We start from the raw sequence: 27,897 nt of genomic DNA on the forward strand, positions 1-27,897 counted from the left end.
AAAAAAAAATTATTTTTTTTTCTTCCCATAAATCCTAGACTGGCCGACTCAGAATGTCATTTTGCACTAAAAAAGAAAAAAGAGTTCTCTTTGCATTTTAAAGTCCCCCACCCCAGACTACCTCAACTTCTAGCCAATTGTGCAGTCTCCGCCACCCCACTCTCCAACTGGCAGCCCTCAACTCTCAGCGCAAGGGGAAGAGGCAAATTGTCAAAGTAGTACGTGGGAAGCAGCACACCAAAATCCCATCTGTGTAGGGATGGCCCCTTCAGCTCCCCACGTACCACCTTGAAATGCACCTCACTATTTTCAATGTCGCCTGAGCCGTCTGTTTTCGTGGGTAGGTAGGGGCACAAAGTGGTTGACCTGTAAATCTTCAAGTCAGAGAAATCAATAGCAGAGTGACATTTTGCAAAGTTTCATAAGATTGCCACTTGGCTACTCACCAGATTGACACAGACATTGATCAGTGACCTAAGGTGAGGCAGGAAGGATATGATTGGCTGCCTCTGAAGTGTCAAACAAACCCCTTCAATCAAATTGCTGGCAGGCTCCCACTCAACCTGTCGCCTGGAATACAATATAGGAGCCATTAGCGGCGTGGCTCCCTTCTGGAGTCAGTCTGAAACAAGTGAACGAGACAGTGATTCTGACGCCATCTAAGACGGGACGGGTGTCTGAGACGACAAAGTGCTTCACACGGGATGAAGTTTACCCATGTTGTTCCAAAAGCACAGAGCACACTGGGAAGGGAAGAAGATACTGAAAACGTAGCAGAGGCACTCCTGCCCCACTCGACTAATGAGACAAAATCTATTGAAGAAAAAACAGAGATGATGAATGGGTTGCATTTTAGGTTCCCTGGTTTTAGCTTTGAGAGAGGGTAGAGGACTGCAATTTTAGGAAACCCATCCTAGGGGCCATGACTCCCAACAGAACTAATCTGACCACAGGCTGCATGTCTGAAATCTACTGATCGCACTGCAATTGATCTCATCAGATTTTATACCAGTATACAACTGATCAGACTTACATGGTTTAACTCCTGCCCAAACCATGACATTACAAGAAAATAGTTCATTTTAAAAGTGTTCCTTCTTGGCCTCCTAAGAAATGATATTTTGGGGGGGGGGCTACTTTCTAGGGTCATATAAATGGTATAAATCTAAACCCAATTAGATGAACATGGGATTTTCTGTAATAAAAGCCAATCTAGTCTGTAATTGTCTCAGTACCAAAAAAAAGCCATCCCCATGGCCCCCAAATAAACAGGTTGGGTTTTACTGATATCAACACTATTTCTAATATCCTGGAAGCAATTTCTAAGCTCACATTTCCTACCAAAACAGAATATCTATAATGACAAAATAGAAATGTTCATAAATGAGGAAATACCGGTATCCTGATTATCAATAACCCACAAGGTAGGTTTCAGTCAATATTTCTCTTGTTGAACTGAGATCACCAGAAGAAATTAAATCCAAGGCAACCTCAAATTCTTAGGATGCACCCCAAAAAATTACCTACAATTGACCCCTCTACTGTTAGGAAGCATGATGTTCTTTACAACTGGGCTTGATTATATGACAAGTGAGTCAACCTATGGAGATGTTTGACATCTTTATGTACCAAGTTATTTAAGAAAAAGAATTTATTTTGACACACCCTTGTAAGAATTCTAAGACTGGCTATTTGCCAATAGGCACAAATGTTCCATCGGGACCTTTAAAAAAAGTAGGTGTGCTATAAGGACAGACATTTCCATGCCACTGAAAAAAAATAACCAATATGTAGGCATTTGTCATCACATTATAAAAGAATACAGGAACAAAATATCAATTACTGGAATGAAATCTTTCAATTTCTTTTTTACGCTTCCAACAACTCCTGACTGCGGCAAAAATGAACAAGAACACAGGCTAAAACCTGGAAAAGTTCCAGCAAATTGAATTCTAAGCACTACAAATTCTTGGGCAAGAGTTGCATGGGTTTTGGATTAAGTTTAAAGGGACAGAAAATGTTCTCATTAACCCAAACTTGAAATTCCTGAGTTAGTAGGTTTATTAACATTTAGCCAAGTGAACCGTCTGTTCATGGGTCTCCAGACTGGACTCAGATCTCCAGGTAGTCTGATTTCGAGGCATCTTGGCATAGACAGGGAGGCTATCAGTAGATATTTCAGGTTACTGAACAGAGATTAAATTTTGTACCACCCTGAATTAGATGGAATGGTGAAACTTAGGTCTTTGTTATTAATCCTGGGATTTTTTTTTTTTTTTTCAGCTGCTATGCGGCTCTTATTGTTAAGATTTGTCATTTCTCTAAACTGGTATCTAAAATACTATGTCAAAGCCAGTATTTTTTGAACACTGAATTAATTTTTCTTTTCTCCTCAGTTGTTTTATTTGTAAGGCACACCCTGCCTTATTTCAAAAGAAATTGAAGGATGCTCACTGAATTTCTTATGTGTGTCAGATGAGGAACATGATAGCTAAGATATGAACAGATTTTTCAAGATGAACACATATAATTTGAAAGAATAGATTATTTCTTCAGAATGTAGACCCTGCTACTTATACATTCAGATACCTGGTTAGCTACGCACATACACCAACAGAAAACTTTCAAGTCATCTGTTCAACTCCAGATTGCGCCAACATCTTACAAGATGATAAGCCCTAACTCTGAAGCTTGTAATAGTAACAGCTGACTGAGAGGCCTCCTTACCTCAAAGTAGGCATCTTATGAATTTTGTTGAACATTCTATCCAATCTCTTTAAAATGAGGATAAGGGCTGGCCTCACTGCCTCGGCTGTCCAGTCGGTAATGGGCAGCATCTCCATGATGTAGCGCCGAAGCCCACGGCTCTCCATTGTCTGGGTGTCGTATGGCGCCAGCTTCAGAAGGGAGTGTGCAATTTCTGCCAACCTACATTTTTTTGTTGTTGTTCAAAGAATAAGCTTAGAATGTCACAATGAGAATTTTCCCACACAGCAGCATGCTAATCACCCTTCTTCCAGCACACCAGCTCCCTGAACTAAAAACATTTTTCCCTCTGCCTTCTACCCCTCAGCTCTTCCTGCATGTACCAATATATGCTGGACACTTGCACACATATATTAACAGAGAACCACGGACTATTCCGGAGGGGAAATGTGAATAGTAGTATCTGAAGAGGAAACTAAAACCCAGAGAGATTAAGTCCAGGTCAAACATATCTAGAGAATACGTATACATGCATATGTATATGAGGATATATGCACAGAAATACATACCCACATACATATACATAAAAGGTACATATATAGGGGTGCCTGGGTGGCTCAGTGGGTTAAAGTTTCTGCCTTCGGCTCGGGTCATGATCCCAGGGTTCAGGGATCGAGCCCCACATCGGGCTCTCTGCTCAGCAGGGAGCCTGCTTCCTCCTCTCTCTCTTTCTGCCTGCCTCTCTGCCTACTTGTGATCTCTGTCTGTCAAATAAATAAATAAAATATTTAAAAGAAGGTACGTATATACACATATATGTATGCTAAAGAGAACCCAAACTATAATGTGTAACAAAATCACCAATATCAAGTGTCCAAGTAAGCTTCATGCCTTCCTAGCTCCCTCACTGCCCATAGTCAGTCAAAGACATTTTATAAAACATAGTATTGGTTTTTATTGGAGCCTAAGGAGTTCTTCAAACTCATTTCTTTTCCTTTCCTTTGAAGTCTCTTCTCTTTTTTTCTTATACATGGATCCTCCCACTCTGCTGTTTTTGTTTGTTTGTTTGTTTTTAAATAATTGACCTAATTGGATTGTCTGAATGGCTTTGGTTTGGGTTGTCCCTTTCTCTCAAATTTTCTTTTTTGTTCTTTTTAAGATTTTTATTTATTTGTTTGACAGAGAGAGATCACAAGTAGGCAGAGAGGCAGCCAGAGAGAGACAGGAGGAAGCAGGCTTCCTGCTGAGCAGAGAGCCCGATGCGGGGCTCGATCCCAGGACCCTGAGATCATGACCTGAGCCGAAGGCAGAGGCTTTAACCCACTGAGCCACTCAGGTGTCCCTCTGTCAAATTTTCTAACTCAGTTCCACAAAGGGACTGCAAAATGGAAAGCATGTTCTCCAAGTGTAGCCCAGGGTCTGTCACCCGACATAGGTCCATGCTCTGTGTCCTAAGTACAGGACTCCCTGAGAGTGAACTGACTTAACAGGACTGGTTTCAGGTAAATGCAATAGTTGGTTAACTAAAAATAATGTCAAAGCTAGACATGGATGATCAACTTCCAAATAATACAAATATAATGGCATATATGGTCTTAAAAAGCCAGCTGGATTTAATTTTATGTGAAGGAGAAAGCATTTTATTTATTTTTTAACCAAATTTTTCATTTTACTTAACTTCAATTGTTATTCCATAGAGCGAACATACAGTGTTACGTTAGTTTCAGGTGTACAACAGAGTGATTCAGCAATTCTACAGATTACTCAGTGCTCATTGTAAGTGCACTCTTGATCCCGTTCACCTACTTCACCCATCCCCCACCCACCTCCCCTCTGGTGACCATCTGTTCTCTATAGCTAAGAGTCTGTGATTTGGTTTGTCTCTTTTTTCCTTTGTTCCTTTGTTCCTTTTCCTTTCCTTTCTTTTCTTCTTCTTCTTCTTCTCTTTTACAGAGAAAGAGAGAGAAAGAGCAAGTGAGCAGGGGTGGGGAGATGGAAGGGCAGAGGGAGAGGGAAAGAAAGAATCTTATGTAGGCTTCATGCTCAGTACTGAGCCAACTCGGGGTTTGATCTCAAAACCCTGAGATCATGACCTGAGCTGGAATCAAGAGTGGATGCTTAACTGACTGAGCCATCTAGGCACCCCACTTTGTTTCTTTTTTTTTTTTTTTATTCTCACCATAGCACATACTCTCCAAAGTGCCCACTTTGTTTCTTACATTACACATATGAGTGAAAGCTTATGGAATTTTTCTTTCTCTGACTTATTTCGCTCAGCATTATACCCTTTAGATCCATCCATGTTGTGGCAAATGGCAAGATTTCATACTTTTTTATGGCTGACTAATATTCCATTATATATACCACATCATCTTTATCCGTTCATCTATGGATGGATACTTGGGTTTCTTCCATATCTTGGCTATTGTAAATACTGCTGCAATAAAAAGAGGGGTGCATTTATCTTTTCAAATTAGTGTTATCATTTTCTTTGGGTAAATACCCAGTGGTGGAATTACTGGCTCACAGAGTAATACTATTTTCAATTTTTTGAGGAAACTTCTTACTGTTTTCCACAATGGCTGCACTAGTTTGTGTTCCCACCAAAAGTGGTGGGGGTTCCTTTAAGAAAAGAGCATTTTAGGGGTGCCTGCCTGGCTTGGTCAAAGAAGCATGTGACTCTTGATATCAGAATTGGGGGTTTGAGCCCCAAGGTTGGTGTAGAGAGTATTTAAAATCTTAAAAAAAAAAGGATTTAAAAATTTTATGATTCTTCCCTACCAAATACATTGAGTAGTTACAGAATGTATAGAAGATGATGTCAAGAGGCAATGTATACCCATTCATGGTAATATCTTGCTGTATGATTTGTATGCTGTATGATTTGAGCTTAATATTTAAAAAAAAACAAAAAACCTCATATCCTAAAAAATATACCCAAGACTCTTATCACAGTGGCTGAAATGTCTATATTCTTTAAGGTACTGGAAATTCCTTTGAAAACAAATTAAGAAGGGTAAGTAAGCCACTCTCACCAATTATCTGAATCTTTGGCTTGAATCAGCATATGCCTAGCCAGGCATCCAAAGTATCCTATGGAAGTGGAGGGAGATTCCAATGGGAAAAGGGAATAGAGAGGCCTAATGTTGCCTAGAAGAGCACTTGTACGTGGTGCCATCAGGAGGCATCCATACGTTGAGGGTTTTCAGAACTGTTACTAAAAGAAAAGAGGATATTCCAGATAACAGGACATCAGAAATAAGCTTTTCTATTTTTTCTTTCCTTTTTTTTTTTTTAAAGACTATTTTTTTAGTAATCTCTATACCCAACATGGGGCTCGAACTCACAACCCTGAGATCAAGAGTTGCATGCTCCCCTGACCAGCCAGCCAGGTGCCCCAACCTTTTCTGTTTTTTGTTTGTTTTGTTTTGTCTTATTTTTAAAGTAAATTTTCTTGGAAAAGCCCAGAAGGTATAATCCTCAATCTTGAAGTTGAAAGAGATCTTCATAGCCCTGAGGCAATGGGGTTCCATATGTGGAAACCCTGACTGGATCTTCTTACTTTAAAAAATTCAGCTTAAAGTAGAAATAAAGGGTATCATTTCTCAGGCCTCACCCAAGATTTAATAAATATGGCCCAAGGATTGGGCCCAGAAATCTGCATATTTTTTAACCTTAATTTTGAAAAACTTGAGCATGTATATATAAAGGTAGAGAGGCAAGTACATAATGCACCCCTCATGTACCCATCACCCAGATTTAACAATGTTCAACTCATAGCCACTCCAGTTTCATTTATACCCACGATCACCCCCTCCCCACTACCCTGAACTACTCTGAAGTAAATCCTAAGCATCAAATTATTTTATCAGTACATATACTTCAGTATGTGTCTCTAAGGTTAAGAACTTAAAAAAATTAACCACAACACAATTATGACAGCTAACAAGTTAAAAATAATTCCTATTAAAAAAAAGATATGCAGTCAGTTTTCAAAATTCCCACCTTATTTCATAATTCTTAAATAAACTTTTCTTTAAACAGATCATAATAAAATAAGCTCCATAACATTTCAATTGATTGATATTTCTCTTAAGTCTCTTCTACTATGTAGGTTCCCTTCTTGTTCCCCCCCCCAATGTTTTTATAATTTATTTCTTGAGGAAATGGGCTGTTTGTTAAGTAACATTTTCTACACTCCGGATTTTGTTGATTGAATCTCCTTGCTATCATTTAATCTATCCCATTGCTTCAGTATTTAATCCAATTGGTAATTACACTAGGGGTTAGATTAGATTAGGTTTTGATTTCCTAGCAAGTGTATTTCATAGGTGATGTGTCCTTTCACCAGGAGGCACATGATTCCTACTTGTCCCTCTTCCTGGTGTTAGTTGCCACTAGTGACCACTGCACACATCCATTAATTCATTAGAAGTAGCACACTAGCAATATTGTGTCATTCCTTTTCTCATGTATTATCTATAGCGTTTTAATAAGGTGAAATTTCTCTTTGATTACTTCAGAAGAGATAGGACAAATGCTTGAAAGGACTTGTGGTTTAAGAGCCCTAGGCGATTCTTATGGGCACTCTGGTTTAGGAATCACAGTCAAGCCACTGTCTCTCTAACACATGGACTACTCTACAACAACTTCATCTGACGAGTGCCACGGATGGAGAATTCACCACTGCGTAAGGCTGTTCTCACCATCTGTGGAGGTCTACACCCCGAAAAGCTCTTCTCATATTAGGTGCCCAATTCCCTCAGGTTCTCCCACCTCGGCTTAATCTGGAAGCACAAATTCAACCCACCTTCTCCATGGCAACCCTTCATTATCAAGAACTAGTTATTGTCTTGCCTCCAGACTGAACATTCACATTGTCCTCCTGGAAACTGTGTGTGAATGTGCATGTCTTAAATCATTTTAAAAGCCCGTGTGTTCTTCTGTTTATCTCTTCCTCGCAAATGTGTCATGCAGAAAATTCTTTAATTTTTCAGTTGTTTGAATGACAGATAAGAGCATATCTCCATGCACATATTTCTTTTTTCCTTATTATTTTACAGATAACATTGAGAAATGCCTGAGAAAGGATCAATTTATTTTAAGCATGAAAAACAGTATTTAGAACTGAATTTGAGTCATTTTATGCATTACTACCTGAATTTCTCTAATCCATCTGGTGGTAAAAATGATTTGCATTGAGCATAACACAAACATTTCCTTTAATATAGTCTTTGCTATACTAGCACATGGATAATCCGTTGGTAAAAAAATATTCCTATGGTCATTTCCCAGTGAGAACACAAGAGATTTTCCCATTGAGAGGGAGAGTTGAAGAGAAGGAGGCAGGGAGGGTAGGGAGGGAGGGGGAGAGAGGGGGAGAGATGGAGAGAGAGAGGGACAAAGGGAGAGTGGGAGGGAGAAGACAGAGAGAGAGACAGAGAGACAGAGAGCTGGACTTGCAGATCTCATTATCCTGCCATATATATATGTACACACACACACACACACACACACACACACACGCACACGCACACATATACTACTGCTTTGACAGCTCTGGTTTGGGCAGATGAAGCATTAAATTCCCCCAGCACAGAGACTCTATCTAATCAGAGATCCTTGAAGTCAACCATATATTTTGCTAAGGCAGGAGTACAGATTGCCTCTTGCACTGCCTCTTGGTCCTCCGGCTTGAATCAAAGACTTCATGTAAATATCTCCTCTATCTCTTCCATTATGCCATGCCTGTTTCTATCAATCTTCTTTCCTTGAGTGATACTATCCATTCTTACGACTTTAAACAGGACCTATGTGCCCACGGTTCTGACTTTGACATATATCCAAAGGTATATTTAATTTATAAGAAAAAAATCTATATAATACCTTTTGGTTGGTGCAAGGTGAAAGTATAGGGGCCTATCCCTACTTAGCAACATAGAATATCTCTGTTTGGCCAGAGATCATGGCAAGTCCTCTTTCTTTTTTTTTTTTTCTTTTAAATCAAAGGCTTGTTGTGAGAAACAGCATTAATAGAGGTCACTTAGTCTGTTTCCCGGCAATAAAAATTCTGCCTCTCCTCCAATAGGCAATGAGATAATTGTGCTTTTGAAAGACAATATCTTGGCTTCAGATAGGTTGGTCTTGATGAATCGCATTATGATGTTATGCCAACTTTCAGTACTGATAGGCATGCGAAACTAACACTTTATCTACACAAGGGTGTTGTTCATTACACCACTCTTTCCTTTTAACAAACACCAACCAGGAGACATTTCTTATTCTTTGTATTTTAGAAAAGTAATTTTTTATCAAACAACTAGTTGTTTTTTATCTAATCGACACTGATTTTGTAATAGGTCATTTCCTCCTCATCGCTTTGACTACTTGGAAGCTCAAAATCAAATTTATGTTCATGAATGGCATCTAATCTGATCAAATCATATAGATTTCCTGTGTTAATATCATCATAAACATAATAATTTCCTTGCTAATTTTCCACTTTATTCTGACTCTCTAATTTGTATATTCTATCCCTTTGTTTAATTTTCTAAGTTGCCTCAACTATTTTATAAAACGATAAATACATAGATATATATACATGATCTAGAGTACTTGCAACAATGCATTGTAGTTACTTTCTTATGTGTGCTGCTTGTGCTAGACTGTGGTCATGGGGAGACCCAGGACTTTATTTTACATTCCCAGTGTCTAGCATAGAATTTGGATCATATTCATTAGCATTAGTATCTGTCGAACTCTATTAACTCAGTGCCAGGGCACTGACGTCAGTCATTTGAACTATAGCTCATTTAACCTTTAACAGGGTCTGGCCTCTAGAGAGCGCTCCAGACCTCTCTAACTAACACTCTCCCCTTCCTCCAATGCCTTAAGAAGTATAGTTACAAATGGTCAAATTATAGGGCAGTTTCTAACCCATGATCCTGATCTCCTCTCACTCTCATCCATTTTTTAGGAATCTTGTCCCTTCACTCCCTCAAAATGACAACGGGCAGTTCTCACACTCTGACCGTAGGAAAGTGATGTTGCAGGATTATTTGGTTTCCCTAGCCGTCATCAGTGGGAAAGGAGGAGTGATGGACTGACCGAATGGAACACTGGGTTGCTATGGCAATTGGCTCGTCCTACTCCAAACCTTCCTACCCTTTGCCAGTGTAGGTGCTGAAATTCTCCGTGTGCAATAAGCTCTTCCCCATTTCTGTATGTTGGGAGCACGAACACACACGAAGCTGTGGAGTCCTGGGTGTGTGCCAACAACTCAGAATGGGAAATTAGCTGGGAGGAAAAAGAGTCCATTTTCTCTCTACATTTATGGACTCTCATTTTCGCTTACTTAGTACTTTCTAAAATTTTCAAGGGATAATTTTAAGAAAAAAGTTGATGGCAATCAGGGAATCAACACGTTTTGCCAAATAGCAGTGTTAATCCTGAATGGCTAGAACCTCACTCTCCCTTCGGCTTTATAAGTTTACTAAACTTTTTGAGTGACTATTTTGCTACCTATGGAATTTTCCTTTCAAGGAGTTTTTATGACCTTTTACAAATTGTTACAAATTTGCATAGAACATCCAGAAGTTTCTTTTAAGAATCTGAGAATATAGACAGAGACTTCATGATTTACCACAACAAGTGAGATAAGACAACACTATAGGAAGAAGGAAATATGAGTGCACAGACTAGCAAGTCTAGAGCCTCTCCCTGGTACACCAACAGTAAAACTTTTTAAGTGATGACTGGCTTCGTCCAGATTTCCAGCAGGACATTTTTTGTTTGAAACATTGGAAGGTTATTATGCACAACGTGTGTAAAAGGGATCAGAGGAAAGTGTGGCTCAGAGTTAAAACTAGCTCCCTTCCCTGCAGGGCTCATTACTGACTCCCCAGGTAGTACCGGAACAGAGCAAGCCTTTGGGCAGAGAACAGTAGTGAAATTTCTTGTAAGCTGATAGAAAGGAAACACAGTTCTTGTGAAAATTTAGAATCTGGGCAGTAAAGAGTACTTGGATGAAGGCTACTTTTCTAAGAATTTAGATGACAAAAATTTCCCTTTTACTCTCTTTTATTGAGGAGCAAATACATGAACTATGCTTCTCTGTCTTTGAGAGTACTCTCCCCCTGTCTATACTGCGGTCCTTTTTGACAGACTTAATGTACATTTTCCTGGATGGCCCTGTATGATATCCATCCAAGCCACAAACACACACACACATCACTCTGAGTACCCAAGTTCTTATCCTGAGAGACCTCTCTCCCCCTGACACCCACACCCCAAAACACATATCCCAATGCTGTCCACATTCAGAAGCAGGAAAAGCAGGGACGATACCTCATGTGTGACTTCACATCCAGCAACTCCAGGGCGGTAACGCGTGGCTCCCCAGCCAGGTTTTGCAAGATCTTCAGCCTGGGCCCGCAGTGCTTGTAAAATTCGGTACAGATATTCAGCAGGGACTCCCGAGGCCTTCGGAACTCCTCCCGAGCAATGCGCTCATCCAGTTCCTCTCTGGGAAGGCCTTGCCCTTCCTCCAGTAAGTGCAGATTTTCCCTGGGGAATTACAAACATTTAACTGGGGGTCTGAAAAAGTGCGTGTGTGGCCACTGTGAGAGGAGAACATCACACTGACGGAAAATGTACGATTCCTTGTATTACGTATCATGGGCACTCATGAGGAGAACCTTGTCTACAGGGTAAAGAAAATGTGCCACCCTAGAAAAGACTGCCGTCCCAAACAGCAATGGCTTTACACGAGCCACTCCCTGAGGATTTACCCAGAAACAATAGGACATGCATTAATGAAATGAAATCTTATGGAACCATAACCCAGCTCGAAAGACAATCATTACAAGACGTCAGAATTCATACGAAATCAGGGCTCGTCTCTCTGTACCTGATAAAGTGCAGTTTGGCGCCTTGTTCCTGGTACCTGGGGATCAGAAGAACAGTCTGCATAACGATGAGGCAAGCACAGGGGCCCTGTGGCGGGGCTTCCTGGGGACTGTTTCTTGTGAGAAGCCCTTGAAGCTACACATACTGCTAAGCTCACCGACGCACATGGACTAATCCTAAAATATAAAATCTCCGCCTTCCATTTGGCCACCACACATGCTGCCATTACAGCTGCTGTGAAAACCGTCCCACTGGTATAGCATGTGTAGAAATACACATTATAAAAACACATACAAAGTCATGGAACGCAGCCAAATGAGGACTTTTGAAGAACTTCGAAAGTGACGTGAATCCAAGTTACAGTTTTAATACCATGTGCTCTGTTTCTGGGGATCAGAGGAAGAAATATGGCAGACTTCCTTTCAGTTCTGGAAACTGACCGCTTGAGGACGGATTAATAACAGGACTTTAGAAACTCTCTTTTCCTGTGTACCTTTCATCTGATAGTTGAATCTAGCCCCTGAATATCACTTACAATGTATTTGTTTTTTCTTGATATCTGAGAAATTGAGGCATGAGCTAACCATCACATCAGCTAACTTACAGTTGGGTCTGATATTTGCTTTATTTGTAATATAAATGATGAGTAGGGAATTAACTTTACATAAAGGATGACACATTCTTAAAACTGTGCTTCAGAGAGAATGGAAAATTGCAAAGTTTCTCCTTAAGATTTCCCTACTAACTAATAACTCCATCCTGGGAAAAAAGAACTTTTTCTCTAACTGATTTGAGGTTTGCCCTCTCTTAAACCTTCCTTGGAGGAAGAAGCTAATTAAATATTTGTGTGTATGTGTGTGTGTTAGGTTATTTAGTGGTTAACACGGACGGAATGAAGCTGTGTAAGTATTACTAGTATAGCCAGTAGTCTGAGTTACAGCAAAACGGGGGGTGGTGTGGGGGAGGGAGGGGAGATTAAGTCAAGGACCATGAGAGCATCACTTGAGGACCCAAGTTAAAATTCGGATGAAATGCCTGTGGAAAATCTGCCCAGATGAAAGTAAGTTGACCCCGTATAACTGCCATGGGAATGAGAAACCACCCCCTGATTATTATTGTTTCATTGCCTTTTTCTTGGAGGCGAATGAAACAACACTGGAATAGATCAAAGACCACCCAGGCAGCAGAAAACATCTTGCGTGTCCATGCAAACAAACCGACACTGTGCCGATTTACAAAGGTGGCTTGGATTTCTCTCTGACGGTGTTAAAAGAAGCCTTGTAACTTTAAACTGTCGCCTTCCTTTCTTTTCCTTGGAGGGTTTCACACTCAATATTGACTATTTCAGGATTCCTTGCATTCCCAACGGCTGAGATTCGGGTTGTGTGATATAGAGAGACCACAGGAGAATAAGGCCAGTGACTTACCTAGTGTTCACCCCAGACGACATAGTGTGATTGGCTGTGGTGGTTCCCTTATGACCTTGGTCACACCTGCTCATCTGCGGGGCTGTCATGGGCCTGTGATGGGGACAGGAACCACCACAACAAAAGAAAAATAGAAGTGGAAACATTTACAAAGTCCTCGAGTGACAGAAGCTCACATAAATTTTAAATTACTCACAGAGTCCTAAAAGGAGACTGTCATAAAAAAAAAAAAAAAGGAGAGAGAGAGAGAGAGAGACTGTTGTGTTGGGCTTTTCTATCACACTCTTGCTGTTTCTGTTCTGAGAGGCACTTTAAACTTTTTTTTTTTTTTTAAGATTTTATTTATTTATTTGACAGAGATCACAAGCAGTCAGAGAAGCAGGCAGAGAGAGAGAGAGGGAAGCAGGCTCCCCGCTGAGCAGAGAGCCCCATGCGGGGCTCGATCCCAGGACCCTGAGATCATGACCTGAGCTGAAGGCAGAGGCTTTAATCCACTGAGCCACCCAGGCGCCCCCTGAGAGGCACTTTAAAGGGGACATGGATTCCTGGGGGTCTGTTAGCATATCATGATTTAAGTTCTTCTGCTTCTTAGTTCTGAGGTATAAACTATGACACTTCAAACTAGTTCTGAGGTATAAACTATGACACTTCAAACCAGACATTTACGAACTCAGGCTTCTAAGTCTTTATGACTTAGTGAGAGTTAAGAGCTCCTTTTTCAACTTGACAGGTTACTAGGAAGTTAACTGTTCTGGACTATAAGTGAAAGGTAAAGATGTGCATAACATTTTGGCCACCTACATTGTAATCAACCACCTTATTTTTCTGAAAAACTATCAAAGAATGAAAGAACCCTTCTAGGCAAAATCATACTTAAGACTACCCAGAGAAATGAGTAAATTAGTATCTATTATAAGTCAGTAATGTAGATGCTCAAAATAGATTTGAATCATCTTTTATATTTGTAGGGTTTACTTTGAATCCTAGGTGATCTTTGTCTCTCTGTTGACCTCTGAGAGCACTGGAAGGGATGACGCAGCGTTCCAAAGCAAGTCTTGTACGAACTCTTTCAGGCTTGCTTTTATGATGCTCATTTTCTGTATGCTGGGTGTGGCTGGAAAGTAAGCTTTTAATAATCACACTAGACCTTCTCTTCCTGTGCCATTGTTATGCAAGGCAGAACTTAAAGATGGCCCCGGGACCCTACACTCCCCCTGGTATCACCCCTGTGATTATGAACTCTTACACTGCCGAAGGGAAATTATCTGGGTAGGTCTAATCCTACTGCACCAGCCCTTAAAAAAGCAGTTTTCTCTTGCTAGGAACAAAGAGATTTGAAGCATGAGAAGGACTCAGGGCGCCATTGTTGGCTGGAAGACAGAAAAGGCCATGTGGGAAGAAACGCCTGTACCCTCTAAGGTAGAGAGTGGCCCTGGCTGACAGAAAGGAGACAGAACCTCAGACCTAAAGCTGCATGATGCTAGGTTCTGCCAAAAACCTAAATGGCCTTGGAAGTGGACTGTTTTCCCCAGGGCCTTCAGATAAGAGCCCAGCTGGACTACCATCTTAATTTCAACCTTGTGAGACCCTGAGGGAGAAACCAGCTGAGCCCACCCAGTTCTGGCCTATGGAAATACAAGATAATGAATGTTTGGTTTTATGCCTCTGAACTTGTGCTAATGCATTACATAACAACAGAAAACTAACATTAACACAGTAGCAATATGCTTATTTGTGTGTAACTATTGATGTTTGTTCATGGGTAAAGGAATTAGGAGAAGAGATGTGAAATGGGGCTCTTATCTTCTTGTAAAAACGGCAAAGCCAACCTTATCGTTGGCTGACCAATGAGGTTAGTTCTCCCTTCTGTCAAGAGAATGTTAAATACCCTGGAATATTTAGAGCCACAGAATTTTGAATGTCAGTGCTCCATCCATTCCACTCTTGGTGGAATTTTGGGTGAGTCAATGTTGGATAAGTTAATTGACCTATCCTGATAAAAAGAATAGGTAGGAGGAAAGCACTGAGATTGCATGATGTGAGGAGAAATAACAAAGGCAGCCCTTGGGAAGAACTGATTGGTCTTCTCTATTCCAACTGCATGAAGAAGCTAGTGATATAACCAGAGAGGCCCAGAAGGAAGAGTAAAAGTGGCATTTCTCCTTAGGAGGTTCTTCCTTCTAGGACTTTCAGGAAACCAACATGGAAGCATTAGGAATGGGTCCCATTGGAAGAGGTGATTTGCCATGGCTCCCTGTTCTACTACTACTTCCCATCCCCTCAGCCAGGAGCATATGGGCCCTTCAACACCGGCAGTCTGCCAAAGGCCTTTGGGCTACACTCTTGCTTGCCTAGGCTGGCAATATAGCCCATCATTAGAAACTAAACATACATTGACTTAATGAATCGTAATCTCCTTCCCTCTCTCGCTTGCTGGTACATGCTAGAGAAGTTCTTCCTGGATGGAGGGATTTCAGCAAGTTCTCATTAATAGGGCAAGATGAGGCAGGAGACGGTGGTGCCTTTCGGTGGGAGTAAATCACAGACAGAATTTAGGGTAAGGAGGTGGCCAAATGGGATGGAGGAGTAGAGACACCACCCGAGGAAGAAGTCATCCCCACCTCTGCTCCAGGGAACAGTATCTCCTAGCTCATTTTAGATGGGAACAGAGAAAGCAAGCCAAATATCTGCAGAGCTTCCTGCCTCCTCCTCTTCCCGCTCCTCTCACTCTGTCTGCCCATCATCCCTTCCATCTCCGTCTGGCCTCTCAGTGCGTTCTGCTTCTGCACCCAAGACCCATGCGACAGGTACTTGGTACTTTGTTTAGGGCTGAACTCTCGCATCAATGTACCTTTCTATTCCCAAATCCCTCAGGCCCTATCTCAGCACCACAGAGTTTTGCCCCACAGGGGATCTGCGAATTCTAGCATTAGAATAAAATTCTGTTGTTTACTTTTGTTATGTAGTTTCTGAAACTACAGTACAAAAAAACAAACACAACTCTTTACAAGCAGTAAAATAATAAAAGTCAGCTTAGTTGGAATTACAGATATTTCATGTCTCATAAAATAATATAAAAGCTAATAAAAATACGGATCACATTTTCACATTCACTACATTAGCCCTTCATTCACCACTGGGTTAAAACCGCCACAGACAGTTTTAGGTGCATGCAGATGTGTTCTTGGTATTATTGTTATTTTCATTATTCAGAGGACTTAGCATTATTTATCCAAACAACTTAGGGAACGTTTGCAGTTTTAAGCCACAAAGGGCTGGGTCTGGGCAGGTGTGTGTCAATAAAGACAGGGTTTTAGGGATCTTTAGCTGCCATGTTTTTTCTTCCTCTTTCTGGCAGCTACATACCATGGGAGGCTCTGCCTATTCCGGTGACCGGATTACCTGGTGAGGACCTCTACACTGTACAAAAGGGCCTGCAGGGATGTCGCCAGAGCAGCTGTGGCCGCGATCTCCTCTCGGGCAGCAGGCACCGTCTCCACTTGGGAGGTCTGTCTCTTTAGCTTCTGTAGGTAGCAGGGGACTAGAGCTTCCAAGACCATCAGCATCTGAAGACTTTAATCAACAGAAAGCCAGTCACTTGGGTTGGCTGGGTTACACTTGGGAGCAATGCACAGCCTGATTCTGAGGCCCCCTCCCACTCCACCCAAGTCCAGAGTTAGTAAAGCTGCTGGGAAGATTGACCGACACCAATTAATTAATTGGTTCACGAATTAATCGAGCACCCAGTCAAAGCTGAGGCAGTTCTGCTTGCCTTTTGGGAGAATACGTGGGGAGGGGAAAAGTAGCGAAAGGACAGCTGGTGGAGAGACCATGGAATGAGTGGCGGAGCTGTGCGCTCCGTCTAGAGAAGCCAGAGCCATGACGATCAATACGGCTGCCACGCAGGGATTGGCTAAGAGTGATTTTCAGCTGAAACAAAATGTAGACAAGATAAAACCCTTCTCTGGGAGGCTGGCTTCTTAAAGGTTAAGCAGTTTTCGAGAAAAGAGTCTGTGGAAACAGCATCTCTGATGCAGGTCGGAAAATGGCTGCTTACTGGAGTGAATAATGGAAAATCTCAATGACATCTTAGTAAGAGATACATGTTAAATGTGAGTACATAGAAACACTGAAGGTAAAAGTAAGAACAAACACCAGCCAGACTTATTATAAAGCTATAATAATTAAGACAGCATAGTACTGGCGCAAGTGATGAGGGATAGAAGCAAAAAGATGTTCACCTTTAGCTTAGAAGGCTGACCTATAGCCTGCATAGGTCCCATAGGTATCAAATACATGCTGGTTGCTACATTCTTAAAGGGTCTCGTAACTGCCTATGTGTCTCAGCCATAGTTAATACCAAACTGAATGAGAAGTACCAGAGAAATCTTGCAAAAGTAGTTTTATGAGAAGTTCAAAGAAGGCATTTATGATCTAACACTCTCTGCATGTCGTCCTCCCCCTTGAGCACGAAGCATATAACCACCAGCGTCGTAAAGCAAAAAGTACAGCTCTTTCTGCCCATAGGTCCTGTCCCCTTGCTACTTAAATAAACTCACTAAGTTGCACCTTACAACATCTCAAGAATTCTTTCTTGGGAAAAAAAAAAAAAAGGAATTCTTTCCAGGCTGTTGTACTCTATGACCCCACAACACAAGGAGAGACAGACAGACATGTGGAATAAAATAAGGAGTCTGAAACAAATCCACAGATACTTGATTTATAACAAGAATGACACTGCAATGCAATGGGAAATGCTAACCTTTCCATAAATGGTACTTTGTCTATTGCCTATTAGTATCTATATGGGAAAAGGAAATCTTGACTCTTACTTTACACCATACCAAAAATTGTTAAAAACCACAGTGCATTTGGCAGGTATTATAAGGGGATGTATTCATAAGCTTGGGTTAGCCAAGATTTCTTAAGGGGACACAGAAAGCACTAAACAGTAAGGTAAATAGTTATACATTAGACTACATTAAAATGAAGACTTCTATCCATTAAAAGATAATGTTAGGTGAGTAAAATTATAAGTCACAGAGTAGGAGATGTTATTTGAAATGCATATAACCAGTGGTGTGCTGGAGGGGACATTTAACAGGTCAAGACAGTCTATGTATGCAACTGTTTCCAACCCCATGTTCAACGATGTCAGGCTGGTATCTCATACTCAGCCATTTCTAGATATTAGCCAATTAGCAATGCTATGTATCAGGGACTCTATTCCCCCCAGAGAGTTGGTTATTAAATATTTACCAGCACCCCAGTCCATATAAGCTCAAAGTGCTTACATCAGACTCTTTGGACAAATTCTACATATCAAATAAAATAAATACTGAAAAACTCATTTAAAAATGGGTGGAAGGCTTCAATAGGCACTTTGCAAAAGTAGCTATCCAAATTCCATTAAACATCTGGAGAGCTTCCAAACTTTCCAGTTTGGAAGAGAGAAGCGAAAACTAAAACACACAATGAGATATCACTATCACCCCCCCAAAATAGCTAAAATAAAGACTGAACATCAAATGCTGATGAGGCAGCAGAGTACTGGGACACACACACACTCCACTGGTGGGAATGGAGATTGACACAGCCACTTCGGAAAACAAGTAGTATCTACTAAAGCAAAACATACAGATATTCCATGACCTAGCACAGCATTTTCACCTACAGAAATACAGACACACGAGCTCACAAAGACGCATACAAAAACACTCACTGCAGCAGTATTTGTAATGGTCTCAAATTGGATGTAACACAATAGTCTGTCCACGAGAAATCAATTGTGGCATAGACATTAAATATTGAAGAACAAACCGGTGATGCACAATGATGTGGGTGAAGCTCATAAAATAATATTGCATAACAAAAGCAGGACATTAAAAAGTACCTACTATATTATTTCACTTGAATAGAGTTCAGAAATAGGCAAAGATGATTTGTGATGTAGGATAGTGGCTCCTCTGATTTTTCCATTTGAGTGGTAGTTGTGTAGATGGGTTAACTTTATGAACATTGGTACAACTATAAAGTTATTATTTTTAAAAACTTTTTTGTATAAATGTTGTATTTAAATAGAATACATTTACTTTAAAAATTTAAGTACAATAGGGACAAATGCTGAAGTGTTATAAAAATTGTACTTGTTCCTTGAGAGAGATCCCAGGGGACAGCTGCTTAAGACACCTCGATTCTACGCAGAAATTCAGGAATCCCTCTGACAGAACAGAATAGGGAACTAGGGAGGATAATTCTTTCTTTAATTTTAATTTAACTTAACAATATTGGACTTTGGCCTTTAGGTCACAACGACAAGAAAATTTGATTGTGAACTTGATTCCTTTTGATTTCAGCATGTTTGGATTTTTTTTAAATTAAATTTTTTATTTATTTTCAGCGTAACAGTATTCATTGTTTTTTCACCACACCCAGTGCTCCATGCAATCTGTGCCCTCCCTAATACCCACCACCTGGTTCCCCCACCCTCCCACCCCGCCCCTTCAAAACCCTCAGGTTGTTTTTCAGAGCATGTTTGGATTTTAACTTGAGAGAGGATTTCATGTCTCACCAGAAATTTGATAATGGAAAATTTTTTTAGTTAAATCTGGGGGTTTTCTCTGTCATTGGCATTTTGACATTAGAGAAGATTTCTGCATTTTACTACTGCAGTGTCTTGATATCACCTCCTCTCACTGCAGATCCTCTGAGACACCCTACTAACAACGTACTTGGACACACTTGGAATAGAAAATAGGATAGGGAGTGTTTTTATACCCACAAATAGAGTGGGCTTGGAGTTAACTTGACACAGGGTTTCACTGCCTTGTCACGCCGTTTATGGAGCTGTGGTATTATAGGAGGAGCCCAAGGAAAGGAGGAGAAGAACCATCATTATAGACTGCAGGTTTGCTCCCTTGAGGGCCATAGCCACATTTCTGGTCGACCACAGGCATGATATTTAATCCCCACTAATTAACACCAAAAAAGCTGGGAATCTTGGGGGTTGGGGGTAGGTGGATATTTCTTACTCATTTTTCATGCAGAGAGAGTTCAATTAATCTGAGTCCTGGTCCCTCTTGGCCCCTTTACTCATTTTGTTCTAGGGGAGGGAGAAAGACTAATCTGAGAGACAAACTGACAAAGATACACTGGCAACATCAACTCCGCTGTTTTTCTTCTTCTTGTAAGAGCTGACAACAGGGTAGGACTTCTTTCCTCCATACTGAATTTTTAAGGTGGTCCTGTTTCAAGCTTGATCCTTACACGAAAAATATGACAGCATGTAGCCTGCGATTTTGTTTATGAGCTAGACATTACAAGAAAAGATCAAAGTAGATTGAGAAGTCGAGAGGGAGAGATTGCCTAATATTGATGTAATGGGGATTATATCATTAGGTGGGTTGATGAAGCCAACCTCAGGGAGCATTTAAAGGAATGTAGCTCTATTATTTTTAAGGATCTGTAAGTACAAAACAGGGGGCTATCCCTGATTCATCTGAATTACTGTCTCTGTCTTTAAAAGGTCTCTTTAAATAGCAAGATGAGACTGATTTCCATTTCGCATATCAGTACATAAATCAGACCAAAGCCAACGTCCTGTAACAGGGATGACACCTCCCATGTGACGCCTTTGTGTTCCTTACACTTGGCAAAATGACAGGCAAGATTTATATTCTTGCTCTTTGTATGAAAGGAGTTCTTATTGCTCCATGAAAAGCATTTTCTTCAGTAATTTAATGGTTTGCCCTGGAATTTTGTTTGCTATTAATCTGTATCACATGTCAGGACAGTATTTCCTAAACAAGACTAAATATCTCAGCTGCTGCACAAATTCCAAATTTTAGGTATTTTACATTAATGAAGATTTACTATAGTTTCCAGAAACTGTACTATGTTAAGTTTCCTAGATGTCGTTATTGAAAACATCCTTGCCAGAATATTACAAGATGATAGTAGCAAATGTAACCTTTGCGTTCGCTCACTTCTATTTTCTTAGCCATATTTACTTATCACAAGGCACAGAATAAAGGACTGAATTACCTTCTGAATGACTCTGGAGCGTATGCCACCACGGTCACACAGAGTTTAATGGCCTCGCTTATAGAGAATGTCAGGTCTTCGTTTCCATAGCAGAAATCTGAAGGGACAGAAGGTCGAGGCACAAAATCAGGGTGGAGTGCGCCAGGGATAAAGAAGAAATTACCACTTAACATTCCGGTTATATTTTATAGCCATTTCTCTGTCAGATTTTATTCCTAAACTGTGAACACGATTAATTTCTTCATCCAAAGAGCTAAAATTCTGTTTCCCAATTTTGAATAATCAGAAGAAAAATAAAAGTGCTTTTTGGGGGGTAGTTTAGAAAAAAATCTGACCTACTATCCAAGGGCATGCAGATGTCTAAGGCATGAGACTTTATCTTTGAATTCTCTCTTCTTCTACACATTCCATGATCATAAAAGACCATTTTAGAGAGTTACTCACCTAGAATTGTCCGGGAAAACCTAATTTTCTGAACACTGTGGTACTAGAGCAGTGTAGTATCAGACACCATTTTAATACAATTTCCATGGTAGAGAATTCCATACTCTTTAGGATTTTCAAGAAATTAAAAAAAATTTTTTAAAGATCTTATTTTTTTTGAAAGAGAGAGTTGGGGGAGAGAGAGGGAGGGAGAGTGAGAGCTAGCGAGAGAGAGAGCGAGAGCTTGCAGGCAGGAGTAGAGGAAGAGGGAGGGGGACAAGCAGACTGTGCTGAGTACCCAGCCCACTGCAGGGCTTGATCCCAGGATCTCAGGGCTTGATCCCTGAGATCTTGACTCCAGCGGAAACCAAGAGTTAGACGCTTAACCTAACGGACTAAGCCAACCAGATTTTCAAGAAATTTAAGAAAAAATAGGAGATAAGAAAGGTACTCATTCAATTTATACCAATCTTCCATTTTTCTTTCTGTTTTGATTTAATATAGAATTTAAAATAGAATCATTAAAAAAAAAATTGCAATCTACAAAGGGAAGGTCAGGGCAACTTTTGTTTTTACCTAATGATTTAAGAGGCTTCTCAGCTTTGACCAGCTCTAAGATGTCTAATATGTCAGTGGTCTCCCCTTCCAGGGACTGCAGCAGGTCAAACAGGCACTGGGCTGACACGCCTTTGCTGGGTCCATTATTGGAAGCATCCTGTAAGAAGAAAGACTGTTTTAGTTTATTGATTTCTGCCTCGGTGCTAATGTGGTTTGATCAGGAGTTCAAATCTCACATACACCACCACTGGTAACAATTACATCGATCTGGCATTCAGCTCCCAGGATCCAGCAATGCTGCTATATGATTTTTGGAATGAGCATTGGCCTTTCAAGGGACCTATTAAATGTTAATCTGGTACAAAGAGATATTCGTACAAACTCCTAAAAATACAGCAATATGTAGACCTCCAGAACAATTCATGTAAACATCTCCTCTGGTCTGCGATGGAAGGACTCAACATTCCCAAAGGAACTTTTGTAATGTAGGAGTTGAACACTTCAAATATGTCTGGGGAAACAGATGCTTATTTTAACAACTCTGGGCATTTTTCAAGTCTTGTTTGGTAATATAACTCCCAAATGGAGATGCTTGCCATCTCGAATCTATTTAAAATGGTTTGATTCATTAAAACAACAAATCCCTCTTAAATTTCTGCTATGTGCCATGCACAATTCTGTATACTGAGGTTGTAACAAAACAAAACCAAAAAAGACATACAAACGAAACAACTAAAAACAAACCAAAAGCAAACAGAAAGACAGATGAAGGTCTTGCTTTAATGGAGCTTAAATTCTATTTGGGGGTATGGTAGAGATAGATATTAGTGCAACACATGCATGACATGTGATGTGGTATAAGCGTTCCGAAGAAAAAGAAAAGCAGCGTGAGTGCTAGACAGTGGTAGAAAGGAAGGAGAATCAGGGATCTCTTCCTTTTTATTAATCGAGTATAAAAAAACTGGGGAGTTGGCCTATCTATATCCTACAGGCGGAGATGAGGGTTGAAGAAAAATGAAGAGAAATGATTAATGATTCTTATCCCACCGGTTGAAGAAAGAGAGCTGAGATGCTGATTATACAAACAGACAATATAAATGAGCAGGTCATATGTAAAAATAGAGCTCTGATCTATAACCTATGGTAACCTGCCCAGGAAACCAAACCATTGTCCCCAGTAATCCGCCCGGGAAGCAAGCCTGCTGCAAGTCAGGTTAGTAGGAAGTCAGACTACTAGCTCTACTGGAAACCAAACAATAACCCAAATGGCCAGGACTTGATGACAACTGACAGATTCCCTGATCCTTCCTTGTCCCTGCTCTCAACTAGACCAATCAGAGAAAGACAAATATGTACCCCTAGCCAATTAAATAGGATGGCCCACATCTAGTTAGCCTGCTTACAGCTCCCCGACACCAACAGCCCCCAATCGGGCATACCTGAAGCCTTCCCTTTTCTCCACCATAGAATTTTCTTACTCCTCTGTCTGCCTTTGAGTCTTTGCCAAGACCCAAGTGGCGAACTCCCTTGCTACAGCAGACTCTAACTAAAAGAGCCTTTGCTTTTCTCATGGGGTTGGTCTACATGTATTTCCCCAGAGCGCACTTACAGGAAACTCCAGGAGAGGGGCCACACTGGCAAACAGCTGCAGCACAAACGGCTTCCGGTGTAGAATGTAGAACTGGTGGCAGGCAAATTCGATGGCTTGACGCAACTGGGGGTTACTTTCATAATCGGAGTACACCTGTGGAAAAATGCCACGTATTCAGAAAGTGCCTCAACAGCATATCAGAGTCATGTTTGCTTTTACAATTCATAGCTATGGAAGGGCACGTGGGTGGCTTAGTCAGTTAAGTATCTGACTCCTGACTTTGGCTCAGGTCCTACTCTCAGGGTTCTGAGTTCAAGCCCCGTGTCAGGCTCTGTGCTGAACATGGAGACTGCTTAAGATTGTCTCCCTCTCCCCTTCCCTGCCCTTCCCCCTCCTGCCCCTCACAGTCTCTCTCTCTCTACAAAAACAAAACAAAAACAAAAGACCTCATAGCCATGGGAAGCATGGAGAGAAGCGGCTAATTTAATACGCTGGTAGATGGGAGTATAAGAGAGTATAACCTCTCTTGTGAGAAATTTGGTAATAAACATGAATATGCTTTTTCCTAGGGAGTTTGTCGCTAGGAATTTATCTCAAGAAAAGAATTGGACAAAGGTACAAAGATGGATATACAGGAATTCCTACGTCATTTTGCTTACAATAGCGGAAAATTTCAAACAAATGAAACTATTCATAAATTGCGATAGGTTAAGTGAATTATGGTATATGCAAACAAGAGAATATTATGTAGCTATTAGAAGGATGCTCTAGCACTGAATGTAGCTACATGAGAAAATGCCTGTGATATTCTTAGTGTGGTGTGAGAAAAGCAGGTACCAAACTTCAATATGTAGTATGATCTAACTTTTGTTCAAAAAAAAAAAAAAAGGCAGGATAGAGTGTAAGGATTTTCAGGAAGTATGAATAAATGGTTATCTAGGAAGGAGGATTATGCATGATCTTTGTTTTCTCCTTTAAACTTTATCTTCTGGATTTTATAACAAGCATTTATTATTTTTGGAAATCTGTAAAAAAGTCATAAAAATAGAGAAAATTCCAACTATTTAAAAATAGGAGAGGCCTGATACTAAAGAAAATTTCTTGCCCCTGTAGACTGAACAAACTCTACTTCGCACAAGCATGAATTACTTTAAAAATTTAAAAAAAAAAAAATTTTATTTAGCTCTTCGACAGAGAGCTAGAGAGCACAAGTAGGCCGAGCGGCCAGCAGAGGGCGAGGGAGAAGCAGGCTCCCTGCTGAGCAGGGATATGGGACAACTCTATCCCAGAACGCTGGGATCATGACCTGAGACCAAGGCGGATGCTTAACCAACGGAGCCACCCAGGTGTCCCCAGTTTAATAATTTTTATTAAAACTTCCATAGAAGTAGAGGACTACGATGAGCCCCTAGGCTCTGTCTGAACTTCAGCCACTACTCCTAAACGTAGCCAGACACACATTAGACCTGAGTACATGGAAACTGTTCCTGCTGAATTGACCTCCCGAAGTCTCGGCACAGCAAGTTTAATAGCAGCAGCCATCTCGATTCAGAGATCAGAAAATGTCTCAGGAGAAACATCATCGGGACACTTGCCGTACATCTGGGTAAAGAGGGCAGTGATTCCCAAACTTCTAGGGCATCAGACCCCCCTGGAGGTCTTGTAAGAGTCCAGATGAACGGGCTCTGACCCCACAGGTTCTGCTTAAGGAGGTCTGGGGTGGGGGAGTGTATCTTTCTAACAAACTCCCAGGCAATGCTGATGCTTCTGGTTCAGTGACAGCCCTTTGGGAACCCCTCAAAGAGTGGCTAGAGGAAACAGGAAAGCCTATCCCAGGTCTGGGATACCTCGGGAGAGATAGAACAGGGTATTGTGACCTTCCGGAAAATTCTGGGGAGATTTCATTTGGTGCTTTCGACTGCCATAAAAGCAGACAATTCCATCCTTAAAAAGTCTTAGTACAGGTCTTGTTGACCTGCCGGACGGGCAGTTGATCGTCTGGTGAGGAGGCTGAGCCACACCTGCAGCATGGTGGGCAGAATCCACTGGTAGCCGCTGAGAGAGAACAGGTGGTTGAAGTGCACGGCGCTGTTGATGACCGTGGCGGCGTACTGCCGGAGCAGGGCGCTGTCTTCCGGGTGGAGGATCAGAGCCCCGTTGAAGACGTTGAGGAAGAGCATGATTTCATCTCCCCAGGGAAACTCGCTCGGCATGCCCAGGAACATCTCTTCCAGGAGCTGGATCCACAAGCTCTTCTGAAGAGTGTCGAGGCCGAACAGCTCCTTGCCAGCTGTGGGAACACGAAACAGCAGAGACAGAATTAGCCCCACGCCAATCCTGTCGACGTGGGAGGACGAGCCAACCGGAGGGCACTGCTGTTTCCCATTTGTTCCAACTCTGGGACGTGAAGTCGTGCTGAGGAATTGCTTCCAGCACACGCGGCTGCCGCTGGTCTCACACTCCCTGGTTCTCAAAGGACTTCCGTCATCACCTCTTTGATTCGACTCTGTAGGCAAGACACGGCTGGCATTTGCAGCGTGTTGCTACGGATTCAACTGTGGCTTTGAGAAAAAAGTTAGTTGTTGCAGAAAGGAAATGGCAGGGCTGGGTCTGGTTCTAGATCTCTAAACTCCTGGACAGACTAGAGCGCTTTCTACCTTTTGCTCCGGAACTTCCGGCTAGAGAAGACATTGAACACTGGGAGGCTAATTGTAAATATCTCAAATTAATGAGTGAGTCACCCAGCAAGGCTTCAAAGAGAGTCTCTTTCTGTCTCTCTGTCTCTATCTAACTCTCCATTCAGGTGTAACTCAGATAGAGTAAAACATGCACAGATCTCTAATGGAGAGTTCAGTGACTTTTGACAAAAATACAGACTCATGTAACCAACGCACTAGTCAATATATAGACCATTTTCATCATCTCAGAAAGTTCCTAGGAGCTCCATTCTGCCCCCCACCAACTCAGAGGAAACCACTGTCCTGATTTCTGTACGTGAGTTCTGTCCTGAAGTTCATATGAACACCTGTTCTTCACTTAGTCAAGTAACAATACCTACTACTACCTACCCTAACAATATCATACTACTGCCTTCAAGTGCTTATGGAAAGAAGATGTGGCATATATATATATATATATATATATATACAATGGAATACTACTCAGCCATCAAAAAATGAAAGCCTGCCATTTGCAATGACATGGTGGATGGAACTAGAAGGTATTATGCTAAACTAAATAAGTCAGCCAGAGAAAGACAATTATCGTATGATCTCACTGATATGTGGAATTTAAGAAACAAGACAGAGGATCATGGGGGAGGGGGGGAATAAAACAAGACAAAACCAGATAGGGAGAAAAATCATAAGAGACTCTTAATCATAGGAAACAACCTGAGGGTTGCTGGAGGGGAGAGGGGTTGGGAGATGGGGTAACTGAGTGATAGACATTAAGGAGGGCACATGATATAATGAGTACAGTATTACATAAGACTGATGAATCACTGACCTCTACCTCTGAAACCAATAATACCTTATATGTTAATAGACTGAATTTAAATTAAAAAAACAAAAACCAAAAGTCTCTGCTTATGATTAGTTAAGAACAGTGGTCTTAGTTTGATCCCTGGAATAGCATCATCGACATCACCTGGGAACTTGCTAAAATTCGAGTTCCTGGGCTCCATTTCAGAGCTACTGAATCAGAAACTGGGGAGGGTGGACCCAGCAATCTTTGTTTATCAAATTCTCCAGGTGATTCTGATGCCTCAGGGCTGAGAAGCACGGGCTTAGAGAACCTTCGGCTGGTAATGATGCTCTCCAGCTGAGGACCAAACAAAGGCATATAGGAAGCCCAAGAAAAAAAATGCCTTTTTTTTTTTTTTTTGGATACCTTGTGGATCACTGAAGAGTGAAAATTCAGCATCAATAGCACTTCGGGGGAATGAGGGTAGTCGGAGGAGGTCTTCCTGGAGCATGGAGACATGGGACTGTTTGTGGGCTGTGGGGATCTTCTGAGTCAGGGAGATGAGAAACAAAACCCGCCCGACTTCCTCCAGCTTCCGAGTGAACACCTAGCAGCAAAGAAAATCAGGAGCAGAGGAAATGGAGAATTAGCAACCCTGAAATTAAAAGGAGTGAAGACACTGAAGTCAAATCTTTCATGGCAAATGCGGCTGATAAAAAAATCAAGGGGGGGCGGTGTTGAATTGAGGGAGAAATGTTTTTTTTCTTTACCACATCG

At 41.2% G+C, this 27,897-nt stretch overlaps 1 protein-coding gene across 5 annotated transcripts in view; it reads right to left on the minus strand.

Annotated features, from left to right (window-relative positions):
* The window catches only part of UNC80 (unc-80 homolog, NALCN channel complex subunit), a gene marked incomplete at both ends in the record, with an annotated part of 220,728 nt that overhangs the window by 24,941 nt on the left and 167,890 nt on the right, over positions 1-27,897 (minus strand). For all 5 annotated transcript variants that reach the window (XM_080799158.1, XM_080799156.1, XM_080799155.1 and 2 more), the window contains 11 exons: positions 447-570; positions 2,728-2,928; positions 11,053-11,271; positions 11,615-11,650; positions 13,041-13,133; positions 16,443-16,613; positions 21,084-21,180; positions 22,083-22,221; positions 23,674-23,808; positions 25,677-25,945; positions 27,547-27,727. In XM_080799158.1, the coding sequence (XP_080655284.1) occupies positions 447-570; positions 2,728-2,928; positions 11,053-11,271; positions 11,615-11,650; positions 13,041-13,133; positions 16,443-16,613; positions 21,084-21,180; positions 22,083-22,221; positions 23,674-23,808; positions 25,677-25,945; positions 27,547-27,727 (1,665 nt within the window). The remainder of the gene's footprint in view (positions 1-446; positions 571-2,727; positions 2,929-11,052; positions 11,272-11,614; positions 11,651-13,040; positions 13,134-16,442; positions 16,614-21,083; positions 21,181-22,082; positions 22,222-23,673; positions 23,809-25,676; positions 25,946-27,546; positions 27,728-27,897) is intronic.

Source organism: Martes martes (genome assembly GCF_963455335.1).
Source record: "Martes martes genome assembly, chromosome: 3".
In the NCBI taxonomy this organism is placed as follows: domain Eukaryota; kingdom Metazoa; phylum Chordata; class Mammalia; order Carnivora; family Mustelidae; genus Martes; species Martes martes.